The 16,665-nt window shown below is 41.3% G+C and overlaps 1 protein-coding gene across 2 annotated transcripts in view; it reads right to left on the reverse strand.

Moving 5' to 3' along the window:
- KIAA1841 (KIAA1841 ortholog) overlaps nt 1-16,665 on the reverse strand; it is a 201,206-nt gene that overhangs the window by 26,138 nt on the left and 158,403 nt on the right. The window contains exons 15-18 of one of the 2 annotated variants that reach the window (XM_029593704.1): nt 9,585-9,684; nt 2,551-2,642; nt 2,090-2,118; nt 1,930-2,003 (exon numbers count right to left, since the gene is read on the reverse strand). In XM_029593704.1, the coding sequence (XP_029449564.1) occupies nt 1,930-2,003; nt 2,090-2,118; nt 2,551-2,642; nt 9,585-9,684 (295 nt within the window). Of the gene's footprint in view, nt 1-1,929; nt 2,004-2,089; nt 2,119-2,550; nt 2,646-9,584; nt 9,685-16,665 lie in introns of both variants that reach the window. The other variant, XM_029593703.1, reaches the window with a different exon arrangement.

Genomic DNA, 16,665 nt, shown 5'->3' on the forward strand with positions numbered 1-16,665 from the left:
TTATGTTTGTGAGAAAAAGGCTTACAATTGAATTTTAATCGGAGTTACTACGCAAGTAAACTTAGCCAGCTAAAAGCTCTGGTTCTTTTTCTGCCTTGAAAAGGATTTAAGGTAGTTTGAATAATAAAAGAGTGTTACCATTTCTTGTCAACTGTCTTTTATTGATCAACCTATTATCACATTCAAGGGATGGAAGTCCTTGAGTTGGTGGGCTCGCTCTGAGCCCTGACAAGAGGTGATGGACTTTCAAATTGTCAATGGCCCGCTTCGCTGCAAAGCTTATCAATTGCAGGAACTTGGCCTCCACAAGCATTTCAGCTCAGAGAGTAAGCAGAAGGTCCCTTTTTAGAAAAGGGCATGCTCAAAATACACAAGTAGTGCTCTCTCAGAGAAAACAAACCTCATTAGATGGATAGCGAGCTGCTCTGCTGTCCTGGTTCGCATCTCTGCAGAGAACAATCTGTAGGAGCTTGGCCCATTAAAATAAATTTGACTCAAAAATACGTTAAGGCCTACATCACAACCATGAAATAGCATAACAATTCTCGTCAATTAAAAAGCTGGATCGAGGCTTGTCTACAGCCAGCCATCCAATAGCTGGAGTCAGAGAACACTGGCTGTATCTGGTTCCATGTCCGACAAATACAGGTGATGTTATTAAAAAAAAAAACAAAATCTAACTGCCTCCAACTTCTGGAAGAGGGGACTAAACCCACATATTCTTGACTGGTGGAGCAGAAGGACAAGGACATGTAGCATACTATTGTAGCAATTTTAAAAAGAAATTTACGCATGTAAAGTGCACTTATACATGTGTAAGCTATGGACAATTCAATGGAATTTATTGTAGCAATTTTCAAAAGCCCACTTACTCGAGTAAAGTGCATTTACACGTGGAAAACCCAATTTTAAGCATGTAAATGCTTTCTAAAATCAGGCCCTTAGTGTATAGACCCCAGATCTTTTATTCCTTGGGCATATTTCATGAACTGCGTTCTTTTGGTGACATTTCTGCACTCCGTCATTGTTTGCTGACATTTGTGAAGGAGTTCTGTCTGTTTTATATCAATAGTAATCTTAAACTAAATAACGTCCATTAACTCTTATGTTATTGTCCAGTACTATCACCTATGAAAAATGCACCAAAATAAATACCTTACTAGAGTTAGCTCTGAATTATCATTTAAGACAGCTGAAGCTTTGTGCCCTGCTCTACATTCCCTTCTGTGATGTGTCCAGAGCAACTGCCATGGTTGCTCTGCCCTAGATATGCCATTTCTTCCTCTCAACAAACAAACCCAATACAACAATGTTTTTGACTGTAGCTTCCTTGGGCTCCTTTTTGGGCTTTCAGCCCAACTGCAACCTGCCTCAACAGGGCTACAGCATCCCAGGCCTTCATTCATGGCTACCTGGAGAGTTTTTCTCCCATTTTTAATTCCTCTTTCCCCTGTCTAGTCCAGCGGGCACAGCTACAGCCTACAGTTTCTTCTTAAGCCAGCCAGTAAGTTTTGTTGTTGTGCAAAGGCTGGGACTCCTTTCTGGGTGATGTGGTTTCTGCCTCCAGTTATCCCAAGCCTCTGTTGGCCCAAGCAGCAGGAGCTGGGTTCAGAAACTGGGTCTCCTCCATGGCAGTATTGCTGCTAGGCCATCGGACAAGTCCAAATAAGCTATTATTTTCAGGGCAGTAAGTAATAATTTTGCAAGAATGTTTCAACTGTAGAACTGGTTGAGAACATTTCATAAAACCCAAACAAGCAGAAGTTGTTGAAATATTTAGCCACTCATCATCTGGCATTACATTGTTGGAAGGTTAATGAAGCAAAATGTTCTTCTAGTAATGACAGACAGAAAAGGAACGATATGAGAGAGCAGAAATAGAATTGGACTGTCATGCTGTAATAATTTGCAAGCCACAATGCAACAAACCTTCTTCTCTTTGTGCATCCTGGTTATATCTTAGGGATCGGGAGATGTCCCACTTATTCCTCTGCAAGCCAACTCTGTATGAAAATAGAAATGTCAATTATATTTGATCTTTTTTATATTTAACTTGAAAAATTCACAAGAGGCTGTTGAGAACACTTACGTGATGGGAGATGTATCTCGAGAAGAGGACTGCAGGGTAAAAAAAAAGAAATAATCCTAACTACAGTTTTCAGAGGACATCTCACTTTAATTTCATGTACTGACCTCCACTGAAAGAATCTGGGGATTGCCCTAGTCTCTTCCCACAAGTTGTGCCACTCTACCTGGTACTTCTAAGGACCACATGACAAGCCACCAGGGAGAACTAGAGTTGTGAGTGTACCTGATCCAACTCGTTTTAAAATTAAGAGGCAAAGCTCACAGAAGTCACTCTTTTATTCTCTTTTATTATTGAATATTATGAAACACACTTTAAAACCTCAAGAAAATTAAGAACATGGTCAATTGGAAAAGGCCATAATGATTTTAATTTGTCTTCTTATGGCAGTTGGTTCTGATCTCACCCTCATCCCATTTTAAGTATGTGAGAATCTAAGCTTTGCTGGCTCTCAGCTTCATTACCTTCTCCAATGATTTCTCCTTTTTTTGAATACTAGGTGAAGACACTTGTTTCTTTGGTTGGCTGTATGACTTCTTTGGCTTCTCTTTTCTCCCTGCTAATTAAAAGTAATAAGAGGTAAGGATGGACAGTTATCTGTATCAGATCTCTGAGCTCAACCAACTACATAGATTATTCCATTCCTAGGGGGGCCACTGTGAAGAAATAAACTGAGTTGGAGATAATTTTCTTTCTTCACAGAAAGAAAGCATTGGTTTTGGATAGAGGACAACTTTTCTTTTATGTGCCATTGCAAAAGGAACATTTCCAATAGCAAGAAGAAATTAATCCTCACATGCATGTTTAAGGACTTAGAGAAATAAGGCTAAAATGTGTTCGGACTTTGCCTAGGCATTTGATAAATTACTGCATAGGAAAGTGCTCTTAGAAAGACAAGTGTTAATGATTATGTTTGTCTTTAGACCAAAAATGAGCTAAAGGGAAGGTCCCAGTAGGTAGTGATGAATGAAAACTATGCCCAGTGGTGTACATTAGGAATGGACAAGCATTATACACAGCAAATGAGTATTCTGCTACCACAGAAATTATTTATTTTTATTTTATTTATTTAGGGCTTTTTTATACCGACATTCATGATACCAATCATATCATATCGGTTTACAAGAAACAATGGTGCAATAACATTAACATCAATATGAAGAATAGGCGAAGAGAGAGCAAAGTGAGCAAAAGTTACAATAAAACAGGGGCACTTGAACTGGGAGGAGGAAGAGCCAGAGGCATGGCTAACTCAGAAAATAATATCAGGTCATATACTCAGGACTATAATAATAACATGTACTCAGGACTGAATACTATCAAATATATAAATAATATCATATACTCAGGGCTGTAGTGATATCATATGTTCTTGACTAAATAGTTCCGAGTTTTACGAACAGATACTAATTAATATAGAGTCAGAAGCCATGTCAGGGATGGGGTACGTCAACTGGAAGACCATGGCAAGTTATTGTAGTTGGGGCGGTCATAGATCAGGGAAGGCTTGTAGAAATAGCCATGTCTTGAGTTTCTTTCTGAATGTCAGCATGCAAGGTTTTGTGTAAGGTCTGGGGGGCATGGTGTTCCAGATGGCTGGCGCTGCCGTTGAGAAAGCTCGATCTTTGGTGGATGAGAGATGTGTGGATTTGGCTGGGGGGGTGTGTAGTGAGCCCTTGTATGCTTCTCTGATAGGTCTGGAAGAGAAGTGCAGCATGAGTGGGTAGTGTATATCGATGGGTGTTCTGTTGTAAATAGCTTTATGGATGATGGTGATTACAAATTACAATTGTTAAGTCAGACTTAAGCATTAAAAGCTAGGCAGGGTGAGTGATGGTGTGCATAAAACAAAGGCAGAAAAAGCCCTGCATCATGGGCCCCACACTTCAAGAAGGATATCAAAAGAACTAGAAAAGCTTAGCTGAAGTGCAAACCAATTGAGGAAAAGGAAGGGAGAAGGCTCAGAATGTATGGACAGGCTCAAACTAGGTCTGAACACGGCCATGATTACACTGTGTATATACAGTACATGGTTGTATAATGATAGGAGAATGGTTACCCTGAAAGTACCTAACAGAGCAAGGAGGTTCGCTCTGAGATTAGAGAGAGGATATTTTTTGAAACAGTGTGCTAACGCTGTCGAATTTCTTCTCTGTCTTTAGGATGACCCAAGTGCAGGGTCTGAGCTACAAGCTGAAAACATTCTCTTGCTGCCCTTTTGAACAAGATTGAGAGCCTGTATAATTATAGGGGGTTAACACCTAGCTCCCCTGGGAATATGATTATAATGGGGCAATTTTCAGTAGCCTGCCTAGTTGCAACTTACGGGCCTGATTCACTAAGCATTTTTCCCATAGACATAAAATGGGAGAAAAGCCTTAGTGAATCAGGCATCTGTACATACTGACCTTGTAGCTGATTTTCAAAGGGAAGCTACATTGGTAGTTTGCCTATAAAATTAGCATGTACAAATGGCAACCATACTTTGTACCTGATACTTGTTCAGGCAGCTAAGAGGCAAAACAGGGCACCTTCATTTAAAAATCAAATCAACCGGTGTTTTCCTTCCCTAAACACTCTTCCCCTCCCCCAACTTGGGAATGCCTCTTTTTAACTCGACTTAAACTACACGGGTTGTGAAAGCTTAGCTGCTTTGAGGGGGACAACGTTCAGCCAGAATAATCTACCCAGGTCAAAGCCTTTGAAAACTATCCTCGTTATAAACATTGCCAAAGCAAGAGGATTATAGCTCCTGCTTTAACAATTATTCTTACAGAAGAAGTTGTGCTTGACACACATATGGACATACTTCAGAGGAGGCTGTATGAGGACATGGTGGATAAAAAGTTCGGTGGGTATGCCAACTTGCTTAGATTTTTGTTGCAGATCAAGGGAGGTGCCATTTGGGGGATCATAAAGATGATTCTACCAATAGGAGATAAAACCTTGCTCACCACTAGAGATCTGACTCAGGCAGCTAAAGAAGGTTGAACAAAAATATATGTTTTTCTCTGTCTTATTGTGTAGAACTGCTTGGCTACAAAATCAAACATCTAGCCCTTGAATTGAAATTGGTCAACTGGAACAGATTCAAGCAGACAAAATCAATACTGGGCTGGCCCAATTGTTGTCAATGGGCTCCATTTCTGCTGATCAGACATTTCCAGGGCTGATTGTTTTTATAATTCTGTTTTTAGAGATCATGCTACATACTACATTAGTGAGACAAATATCATAATAGAAAAAGAAACAATACAAGTTAAAGAGACAGATATTTGTACAAAGCAATCACAAAGTTTAAAAAGGAGAGGGGAAGGGAACATCGTCTTAATGAATATACAGTACATATACTGTAAATAGCAGCAATAAAGAAAAATAATCCAAGAAGAGGTAAATATTTATTTGCAATTTGCACCTGGCCAACAGGGCACACAGATAGTATCATGTTCCTTTAGCTTCTCTTTAATCATATAGGTTAATTTCTCCATTGACAAGTAGGCATAAAGACTTTACTGAGCATGTGTGGGAGTTCCCGTGTGTGCACTCTACTTCAAATCCTTAGTTTTGCTTTGTCCCAGCTGTTGCACATGTGTGTCTCAGTCTTTCTATCAACATTTTTTTGTTTTTGTCCTTAATGCTCTTATATTGCCATGTTATTTCTGCTATTTTTCTGCTGCTACCTCAGTAGCTCTGAAACAGAATTTTTACATTCAAAATAAAATTTAAAAAAAAAAAAAAAGAGTAAAATTAAATGAGTATGGAAAAGTCCAAGGCCAAGAAGCATGCGGTTTTTAGGCTTGCATCTATGGATGCTGGATGTCCACCCTGGATACACACTCAAGTCTGCTATTGCTGCCGAGGCCTGGACCATGACTCTTTCAGCTGCTACAGTTATTGCTGCATGTCTCTATGGCACCGCAGCACAGTGCCTGGGAAGATGGAGCCCTTAAGGAACGCACCGGAAGGTAAGAGCCTAAAGCCTTGGCATGAGGCTGAATAGCCGAGCTACTCCTCAGCCAGGAGCAAAGTATTGTTGGACTCTGCACAGGAAATCAAGACAGGAATCTTCCCTTGATCATTCCTGCAAGCATGGGAAAGCTTCCCTACTTTCTGGGAATCCAGATACTTTAGCAGACCACCTCAGCAGAGTGAATCAAGGAATTGCAGTCGACTTGTTTGCTGGGAAAGGCCGATAATTGATTTGTTTGCTGGGAAAGGCCGATAATTGATTTGTTTGTCTCAGAAGGCAACAGAAAGGTTAAGTTCTGCTTCATCAGGCAAATTGAAAATCTTAGATTTGCGAGTTCTGGCCACCTTGAGTTTCGCTGGGTAGATCAGAGGATAAGAATAATCAGACTGCTTTAAACTTACATTTCAATCTGACAAAATTCTAACATTGTTTTAGCAACACTGACAAGAAGTCCTGAAAAATATACATTCTCCGCTTTTTATATTTAAGTTCTACCATATTCTGGGCAGCTTCAACTATTGTAACTTTGTCAGGAAAATGATGAACTCTGGCAATCATGGCTCTAAAGTGGCTATTTGGCCTGGGAGTTGGAGCAAAGGCTCAATGAGCTTGGTCAATCTTTATAGCTCCTGCTTTCAACGAAATGTTAAGCAAATCTGGCATGTCTTCCGATTAAAAATTTAACCAGATCAGAACCCTCCCTTCCTCTCTAGTACAACTATTCTGATGTTAATATGCCGACTGTAATTTTCAAGAACTGAACTTCCTGCTTACCTTTGATGAGAGTGATTTTCCTCTCTAACTTCTCAATTTTATGCATGGCTGTGGTAAGAGAATCTTCTAAATCTGATATATGAATTTTGGCGACCAAAATGATAAAGGGGATGGAACAGCTCCCCTATGAGGAAAGGCTGAAGAGGTTAGGGCTATTCACCTTGGAGAAGAGACTGCTGAGGGGGGATATGATAGAGGTCTTTAAGATCAGGAGATAACTAGAAAAGGTAAATGTGAATCAGTTATTTACTCTTCTGGATAATAGAAGTTAGCAAGTAGCACATTAAAACTAATCGGAGCTCTGGAATTTGTTGCCAGAGGATGTGGTTAGTGCAGTTAGTGTAGCTGGGTTTAAAAAAGGATTGGATAAGTTCTTGGAGGAGAAGTCCATTAACTGCTATTAATCAAGTTGACAAAAACCCTGATTTTCAAAGGCCCACACATAAAAAAAGCGGGGTTTACACGCATGGCTGGGCCTTTTGCGCACCGTGCGCATTTAAAAAACGGGCCCAGCTACGCATGTAAACCCTGCCACAAGCACAAGGCCTCTCCAAAGGGACAGGCTGGGGGGGGGGGGGGCGGCCATTAGCGGCTGCCCCGGGAAGCGCACGCTGGCAGCTAGCCGCTGCGCGGAAACTACTTCTGCTCGGAGGAGAAGAAAGTAGAAAATAAAATGTTTTCAATTAGCTAGGTAGTGGTTAGGGGTTGGGGTGAAGAGGGAAAAGGGAAGGAAGGTTAGGCAGAGAGGTAGGGAAGTTCCCTCCCAGTCCACTCTTTAATTGGGGAGGACTTGGAGGGAACTGGTGGAGACCCGATTGCGTCGCCACGTATATTACTGAAAAATTTGCCCGCCCTGTGCGAGCTGCCCGCACACACAGATTTTAAAATCCAGCACGCATGTGCGCGCAGCCATCCAATTTTACTTAGCTGGATAAGTGATTTATCTGGTTAAGTGGCACCCGCCGATCCTAGCAGGATATTCAGCAATACCACTTAGCTGGATAAGTAGTACTTATCCAGCTAACTGCCATTTTGAATAATGGCTTCTATGTATTGATATAATTCATAATTCTGGTTCAGAACTGTGGCTTATTCAGCCATTCCCAGAATCATCAGAGGGCTGATTCATACTGACACTGTTGAAATATAGTGAAATTCTAATCATCAGACTCAAAGAAGGTGAAAGATCTGGAAACTTGTAGGCTCTGCAAAGCCTATAATTACAGGCCAGGAAGGCATCAATGACCATGTTTGCACCACAATACAGGGAAGCTGGGTCCAGGATGCAGGCTTTTGTCTTACAAATGCATATCTCAACGGACAGGAGCCAGGTGAAAAGAAGATCCTTTTGAGGTTACAGTTTTAATTAAATCCTGGTGCCAAGAAACGGAATTCAGGCCTAACTCTATTGAAGCCACAGACTTGCGATTTGTTTACACAACAAAGAATATCAAGAGAAGAACAGAAGAACACAGTGCATCAAAGCCAGGGTGATAAAGGAACTTTTATGGTGGAAGGGTGGTTTCAGGGAAGACAAGTAAAGAATATGATTTTTACAAATGAATGAAGGGTGTCCTCACAAGCATTTCCTATACATGATAGATTGTCATGACAACAGCATCATGTGTTTTTGTAAATGAGGTTGTGGGCAGTTACATGATTCTGGAAACTTCGGTAGTGCTGTATTTTTGATTATATAAGTCAGGGGCATGTCATATATTCATGGAGATGCTAGTTATTACAGATAGAGGGCATATAGCAACTCCCAGGAACACTTGTCTTTGACTCTTCTTTAAAAAGCCAAAATAAATTAAATTTTAAACCTCTTGCTGAGTTGAAGTGTTCTTGTTGCCCTAGCTTTGAGTCCAGAAATTATTGACAGTATTTTATGTTTTTACTATTATTGTACACTGCTTAAAAGTTGTGTTTTAGATAAGAAAAATTAAAATATAAACAAACAACATGATATTCTGAGATATCAACAACTGCTGCAGGATCTAGTGCATGATATGACTCTCATGAGTCCTTGTTTAACCCAAGTGCATACATGAACTACTGATCCCTGTTTCTCTTAAGGAAAAATCAGCTGCAAGTCCAAGCACACAGTGAGGTACAAACAGGACTGAATCAGCATGACCAGCAGAAATGGAACTAGTTGGCAACTCCAGTTACAGTGCAGGGCTTCCCAAAATCATCCTGGGGACCCCAGGATCAGTTGGAATTTCAGGATATTCACAATAAATATGCATGAGAGAAATTTGCATACAATGAGCATCGAGTATATGCAGATTTATCTCATGAATATTTATTGCTGATATCCTGAAAACCAGACTGGCTGTGAGGCCCCCAGGACAAGTTTGGAAAGTCCTAGCTTAGTGTCCTAAAGATGACATTCATGGCTCAAAGCATGACATCATCCTACAGCATCCTCTGATGGCTGGCTATGTGGCATGACAGCATGGACAAGCTGTCTGTACTCCCAACGATCGGAGGGTGCAGCTTCTGCGGAAGGGATACAGAGACGGCTATAGAACCTGTAAGACACACCAAAAGAAATGTCTTTCTTTTGGATTATATTCACTGAAATGTTTTCCCATATCAAAACTGTGGTGCTTCATGTAGTCTAATAAACATGGCAATTATTCAGCATAGTGTTTTGAAAACAGAGCACTGCGTCATATGTTCTCTTTCACAAACCATCAAAGGGAATGCTGCTGTGATATATCCGCTATAGACAAAGAGAGACTGATGCACCTTGCTTCTTGGATACTTCTTCCTCATCCCCAACCTCATCTTCGGTAATTTCTGAACCAGTGGTATACTCCTCTTCTTCTGACAATAGTGACTGTTGCTTCTACATGCAAATAAAAACTGTTACTAAAAGAACCCAACAAGACGACACACTTATTTTCTCAAAACCTTGTTATTCAATGAATTATAACATTTTGTTATAAAGCAAAGCTAAGGCAGTATTTTCTAAGAAAACAAAAAGTCAGTCAGTTGCCACAACAAACAAGATAATTAAGGCTACCTTTATAGTTCTGATTTTTATTTCATCTAGCAAGAAATATGTGAAACTTCCTGAAAGTTACAGCTGCTAAACCACACCCACCTTTAGGAATCTAGTAAACCAGGACATCAGTGGGCTGATCCATATCATAACCCTATATAGGCCTCATGCTCATACATGTAAAACCCAGTGCAAAGAACCGAATAGAAGATGAAAGGAAGGACATTCAGATAAACAAGGCATCTGGTCACAATATAAAGGTACACGCATTTTGAGGTGGATATTCAAAAGATAGCTGCCTGAACAAGTTAGCCGGACAAACATGTCCAGCTAACTTGTCCAGGATATCCAGCGGTGAGATTGCGCCACTGAATATACCTGAAAAATTTTGATTTAGCCAATAAATTCCATCAAGCATTGTTCAAATCTCATCGTTGTGTGAGTTTCCTCACTCTGAAGGACATCAAATCTTCACAAGAGTGTACTGTTCTGTTCGTACGTCTCACTCTGCATGTCAAAGTGGCCCCTAACCCCTACACTACTACCTAAACCTCACCTTGAGTTACTAGGTGGGCCTCCTATAGTAGCATAAATAGCTGCTTACTATGGTGCCACCCCCAGAGGCGCTCTCTCTCCTCTCTCCTTCCTTCTCTCTTCTCAGGTCCCTCCCCAGTCTAAAAATGCCCAAAACACAATTTGTGAAAAAATCACAATTTGCGTTATGAGCATATCGCACAGCTTAATGCCAATGAAAAAGGTGTAGTTATTTTCGGCATTAAAATTGTACGATATGCATTATGGCTTCGCACTTTGCGAAGCCAGCCCACTTTAACAAAAATCCCACCCCGACTCCTCCCCTTTTAAAAATTAGCATCACACCATGCGTTACGGTGCTTTTCGCATGCGTTAAGGCGTTTTTCTTCCCTAATCAATAATGAAAGATCATTCCTCATTTTAGGTATAGACAAAGAGAATGATCTATTCTGCAGTTTTACATGCTGAAAAGCTCTAGATGATGGTAGTTGAAGCTGATGGCTATATTGGGAATGCACTTATCTGGATGAAGCTTTCCAACAAAACCTAAATGACATACGAGGGGGGCCAATCCCACATAAGATCTTAAACATGAGGACAAACTATTTAAACTCACATCATAGCTTTACTGGAAGCCAATGCAATTTTTACAAAAGAGGAGCTGCTAATTTACATCTAGTACAGCCCATAACAATCCTGGCCACCATGTTCTGTACCACCTGTAACTTTATAGCTAAAGTGCTAGGTAGACCCCAGTATATAGTGTTAGTAATCGTAGTGCTAGATTATGAATGCATATACCACAGATTTTTAATTGTCTCGCTAGCAATCTACCCGGCTTATTACCCTCCAGAAAATATGTACCCCGGGTTTTATCTAGCTTATCTATGATTTCCCCATCCAATAAAAGGCGTAGCTCATTACGTTTTTTATCCAAATCCCGAAGTGTACGCCAACCCTCATATTGTTTATGTTTCATTTCCAGTTTACCAATGGCGGTGGTCAGCTCAGATCGTGTCCTCCTAGCCTCTTTGTGGCGTGCCGCCGCTTTAGCTATTAGCTTCCCTCTAATAACGGCCTTAAAACAGTCCCACAGTGTTCCTGAGGTTACTTCACCATTATCGTTAACATCAAAATAATCTAAAATATCGGTACGTATGGATTCACACGTTTGAGAATCCGCGAGTAGCTTGTTGTTTAAGCGCCAATATTTAACCCCTGGTTCATCCTTCACTATACAAAAGGTACCCTGTAGTGTAGCATGATCCGACCACGTAATATGTCCAATCTTAGAGGCTTGACACCCCACATACCACGGTTTACTTCCTAACCACATATCAGTACGGGAATAGGACCCATGTACCCGGGAAAAGAACATATAATCTCTATATTTTGGATGCTGTAAGCGCCAAATATCTAGCAGTCCCCAGTGGTCCATTAGAATTTTTAACCTGTCTCTATGCCCTTTAGGCCCCCCTCCAGTCCCAGTACTGTGGTCGAGTTTAGGGTTCAAGATGGTATTAAAATCGCCACCCATTAATAAAGGCCCTTGAATAAAGTCGCTTAATGATTGTTCTAACTGGGTAAAAAATACCCCTTGATTCTGGTTAGGCGCATAGACATTAAGAAGTGTTACCAAAACATTATCAATTTTAACTACTAGGGCGATATACCTTCCCTTCCGGTCTTTCCTGCAGTCGATGAGCTCCACTCGCAGTTCCCTAGCTATCAAGATTCCCATCCCACAAGTCTTCTTCACAATTGAAGGCCAAGAAGACATGCGGGTACGCCTTATCCTTCAATAACCTCTCATCCTTGCGAAGCAGGTGTGTCTCTTGTACAAATAAACCAATGCCTTATGTGCTTTCGCATCCTTAAATAACAATTGGCGCTTCCTGGAATGATTAAGGCCTTTAGCATTAAGGGACACTATACGCAAATCAGCCATAACTCCAGTGGAACTTTCCGCCCATTAACAAGCCTCTCCCTAGTTTCATGAATACCCCTGTCTCTACCCACGATGAGAATTCACTTTCACACACCATACACCTACCCCAGTGACCCCCCACCCCAACCCCCCCCCTCCCCCCCTTCCCCATCCAACAACCGTGAGGCACCCTTCTTCACCTGAATTGCAATGGAGGAATTACATCATCCCGTGTAGCATTTTTACACATACCATAATAGAATTGCAATGTATAATATTCTAGCACATGAAATACCCCCCAGTGTCACATAAACATCCCATATAAAACTACATGGGCCTTAATACAGCCATTATCAGCTCGCAACCACTAATTGCTGCTTGTTCCTAAGCCCTCTGTGCTTCCAAAAACAAAAAACCCAACAATTGATAGGTTAGAAAGAACATTAATACCCCCCTGTTCTGAAGAACTCTATCCACATTCAGTCAACAGGGTGTAAATCAGCCATTACTAAGGTCTGGCTCCATCCTTGGTGGTGTCCTGGCTGCGTAATCTCTTTCCCTCCTTTTTCCCATGCATTGCCATCTGGTGCCGGGCTAGTTCCTGCTGCTGAGTCCCTGCGGACTGTGCTTTCACCCTCGATGCCATGTTGGGCGCAGAATTTCCTCTGCTCCTTTCAGGGTTTTTTCGCACACAGGAAGTCCCGCTTATATTAACATAAGTCCAAATGGGTACAGCCATCTGTATCTCACATTTTCTGCTCTCAAAGTATCAGTCATGGTTTTCATCGCCGGACGTTTTTGCAATGTAACTGCCGAGAGATCATTAAATATTGGATCTCTGACCCCCTCCACACAATACGCCCAAGTATGCGCGCCTTATTCATTATTAATTCCTTTATTGGGAAGTTATGAAGACATGCGACTTTGATGGGCTTACCCAGTGCCCTATGAGCTCTGTCAATAGTAATTGGCTGCCCATACGGTTTCGGAGACTCTCTGCTTAATACTGACTTGCATAAGTCCTGCACCAGTCCCACATAATCTGTGGTTTCCTCTTTTTCTGGTATACTCTGATGCGAATATTGCATCTCCTTTGTTGATTTTCCAAATCCTCTATTTTATTAATCAGTTCATCCGTGGCTTGTTGAATGGCCTGGATATCTTTGGTGTGTTGCGTGATGGTTGCGGCCTGTTCATCTGTGCTTTGTTCCACCACGTGCATTCTCTCACCCAGTTCTTCCACCTCAATACGTAAGGCTCCCATATTTTCTTTTATTTCTAACTTTAAGGTCTGTTATTATTTCATTCTTTGTATCTTGGAGCCAAGTTTGGAGCTCTTGTCTGGTTGGGCTGGGGCTCGCCGTGCATCGTGGGTCTGAGGCTCTGCCTCCGGTGTCCGACCCCGACACCATGTTGTCTTCTTCCTCCGGAGTGGCAGGCTCTGAGCCGCGTTGTTCCCGTGATAAGAAAATTCAGACAGATCTATTGTTCGTCGCCGTGCAGCCATCCATTTCACTCTTGCAGCGACCCAATTTAAGATTCTTCAGCGGGCGATTTCACTAATTGTTCGCTTTTGTACCCCTCAGCTACACGGAGCCGAGAGCTTAAGCTGCCATTCGCGAGGGATGACGTCACTTCCTCCATACCACAGATTTTAAAGTTGCAAAGGTCAAGAACAATTTAGTTGCCTGCCAAGGCATAAACGCCCATAAGCTGTCAGAGAAACTGAATTAATGTGGCTTTCCATTAACCAACCAGAGTCCAGTCTAACACCTAAAGATTTCACTTCATCAGTAAACTTCAGATTGTGACCATCTATAGAAATCAGGGTTTTCTCCAGTTTTCTTTCTATTTGTAAGATCTCTGTTTTTATCAAGTTCAGAACCAAAAGGTTTTTCTTAGCCAAGAGCGGACAGTCAACATACAATTTTCTAGATGGGAGATCAAAATGGCTGCATCCTGATCCATTGGGACAACAATTTAAACATAGTCTGCATAAATGAAAGGTAAAATTCCAAACGAACGAATAATACCACCCAATGGTGATAAAAAGATATTAAATAATAACAGGGAAAGGGAGGACCTTTGGGGGATCCAATGGGTGGAAGGGTCTATTTCAGAAAAGCATCCTTAAAAGATACTCTGTATGACCATAGGGGTCATTTTCCAAGGAGTTACCACAGGAGATAATTCCGCAAATCGCGCTAACAGCCGTTAACGCGATTTTGCGAATGCAAATTTTTAATTTTGTATTCAGGGGGGCGGAGCATATATAAAGTAGGAAAGAGTTTATCGTGTGCCGTGAAACAGCTGCAGTGTTAGCACGGCCCTTAGCTACACCTCTTTCATTTGCGGTACGTTGTGCAATAGTGGCCGGTAAAGGTTTATCACAGTTCACGATGTGTCTGGACAGCCTGTTTCAGGAGAGAGGGAGAGGGAGAGAGAGAGAGAGAGAGAGACTTGCTATAGTGTCTCTTCCCTAGACAGGTATTTGTATCCCTATGAGAGGCTCACCTAGTAATCGAGGTGGGATTAGGTATGAGTGTAGGGGTGGGGGCCGCTTTCACATTCAACATGAGATGTACGAACAGAACAGTGGTCTCTTGTGAAGATTTGAGTGAGTTTCCTCACTCCGAAGGCCATCAAATCTTCACAAGAGACCACTGTTCTGTTCGTACGTCTCATGTGAATGTGAAAGCGGCCCCCAACCCCTACAATCATACCTAATCCCCACCTCGAGTTACTAGGTGAGCCTCTCATAGGGATACAAATACCTGTCTAGGGAAGAGACACTATAGCAAGTCTCTCTCTCTCTCTCTCTCTCTCTCTCTCTCTCTCTCTCTCTCTCTCTCTCTCACAGCCTGCAGCATACTGAAACAGGCTGTCTGGAAACATCATGAACCGTGATATATACTCACAATGTAGCCCAACTTGCACTAAGAGCATGTTTGCATAGTTGTTATCGCAGTTTGTGATACACATGCTTATTAGCATAAGGTAACACCCCTTTTTTGCGATACCATATGCGATATTGGAAAATGAGGCCCCTATTTTGCAAAAAAACTGGAACCCCCATTTTTAAAACTCTCCTACTTAATCCCAAAAGGGGTATTAAGTGGGAGAAATCAAAATATCAAGTCAACCAGGTCAAAAGCACTAGACAAATCAAGAACTCTAAGGCAAAGCATCCCTTATCCAGATTGGTAAGACAGAATCTACATCATCTATTATTGTCTCCGTTCTACATCCCCTTCTAAATCCTGCTTGAGCGGGGTCTAATTTGCAGGTTTCTCTCTATATAAGTCAGTAATGTAAGTAATGACAACCTTCTCTAATACATTAGAAACAAAGAAAGGTTAGCTATAGATCTGTAGTTAGCACCAAATCTGGCGGTCAGCATCTTCATTCTTTAAAATTGGTACAATCGCTGCTCTTTTCAAGCGCTCAGGGACCTCCCCCCAACAGAAAGAGGTTCTGAGGGCCAATCAAAAAATGATGGCCATGGGCCTAAAAGCTGGATTAGAACTTTTGTTAACTGTTTTTCACAATAAATTGGTATCTTGACCATTAAAACAAATGCAATTACCATTTGGTTCTTTTCTAGTCCTGGAGAAACAAATCAGTAAACTGAGATTAAAACAGTCTCAGTTACTGTGAGCTCAACAAAAGCTACTCTATCTCCAGGAAAGTAATCAGCTGGTTCAATACCAGTTCTCAATTACTTTCCCCACTGAAGGGAAAACGTGAAACGGGTGATAATTGACTGGATCCAGCATGATGTTGAGAGCTATTCAATCCCTTCCAGACAGGGCGTACTATTGCTCTCTTAAATTGATCAGGAAAATGTGCCTTCAAAGAAAGTTCACTAATTTTGATAAAACCTCAACAAATGATTCTCTAAGGATATAAAATAACCAAAAAGGACAAGCATTCCATTGGACTATGAGACATCTTTAAGCCCATCATCACTGCTTCAACACCAGTAGTAGCTACAGATTCAGAGGAGGTTCAATTAATAGAACCTAGTAATGCTAACAAATCCAATTACATTTTCTTCTGACTGAATTCAGCTGTCCTTATTTTATAATAGATAATTCTACAGACTGATTCCCTTCAAATTCCAACATAAAAACATAACAAATATTAGTTGTTTTAGTCAAGGAGCAGAAAGCGTGAATGCTTGGCTCTAGACAACATAACTGGTTAGTCCACCCTAAACCAAACTTGTGGTAAGTCCGCTGCGTAGAAGTTTTAGTGTAATAGGTTCTGTCCTTGAATGCCGGCTGAAACAGACTCTCAATATGACATTTAAGCATCTCTTCGGCTATACAAGACCATTTAAAAAAAGAGATCTTCAAAAATGA

The sequence above is a fragment of the Rhinatrema bivittatum genome, chromosome 3 (genome assembly GCF_901001135.1).
Source record: "Rhinatrema bivittatum chromosome 3, aRhiBiv1.1, whole genome shotgun sequence".
In the NCBI taxonomy this organism is placed as follows: domain Eukaryota; kingdom Metazoa; phylum Chordata; class Amphibia; order Gymnophiona; family Rhinatrematidae; genus Rhinatrema; species Rhinatrema bivittatum.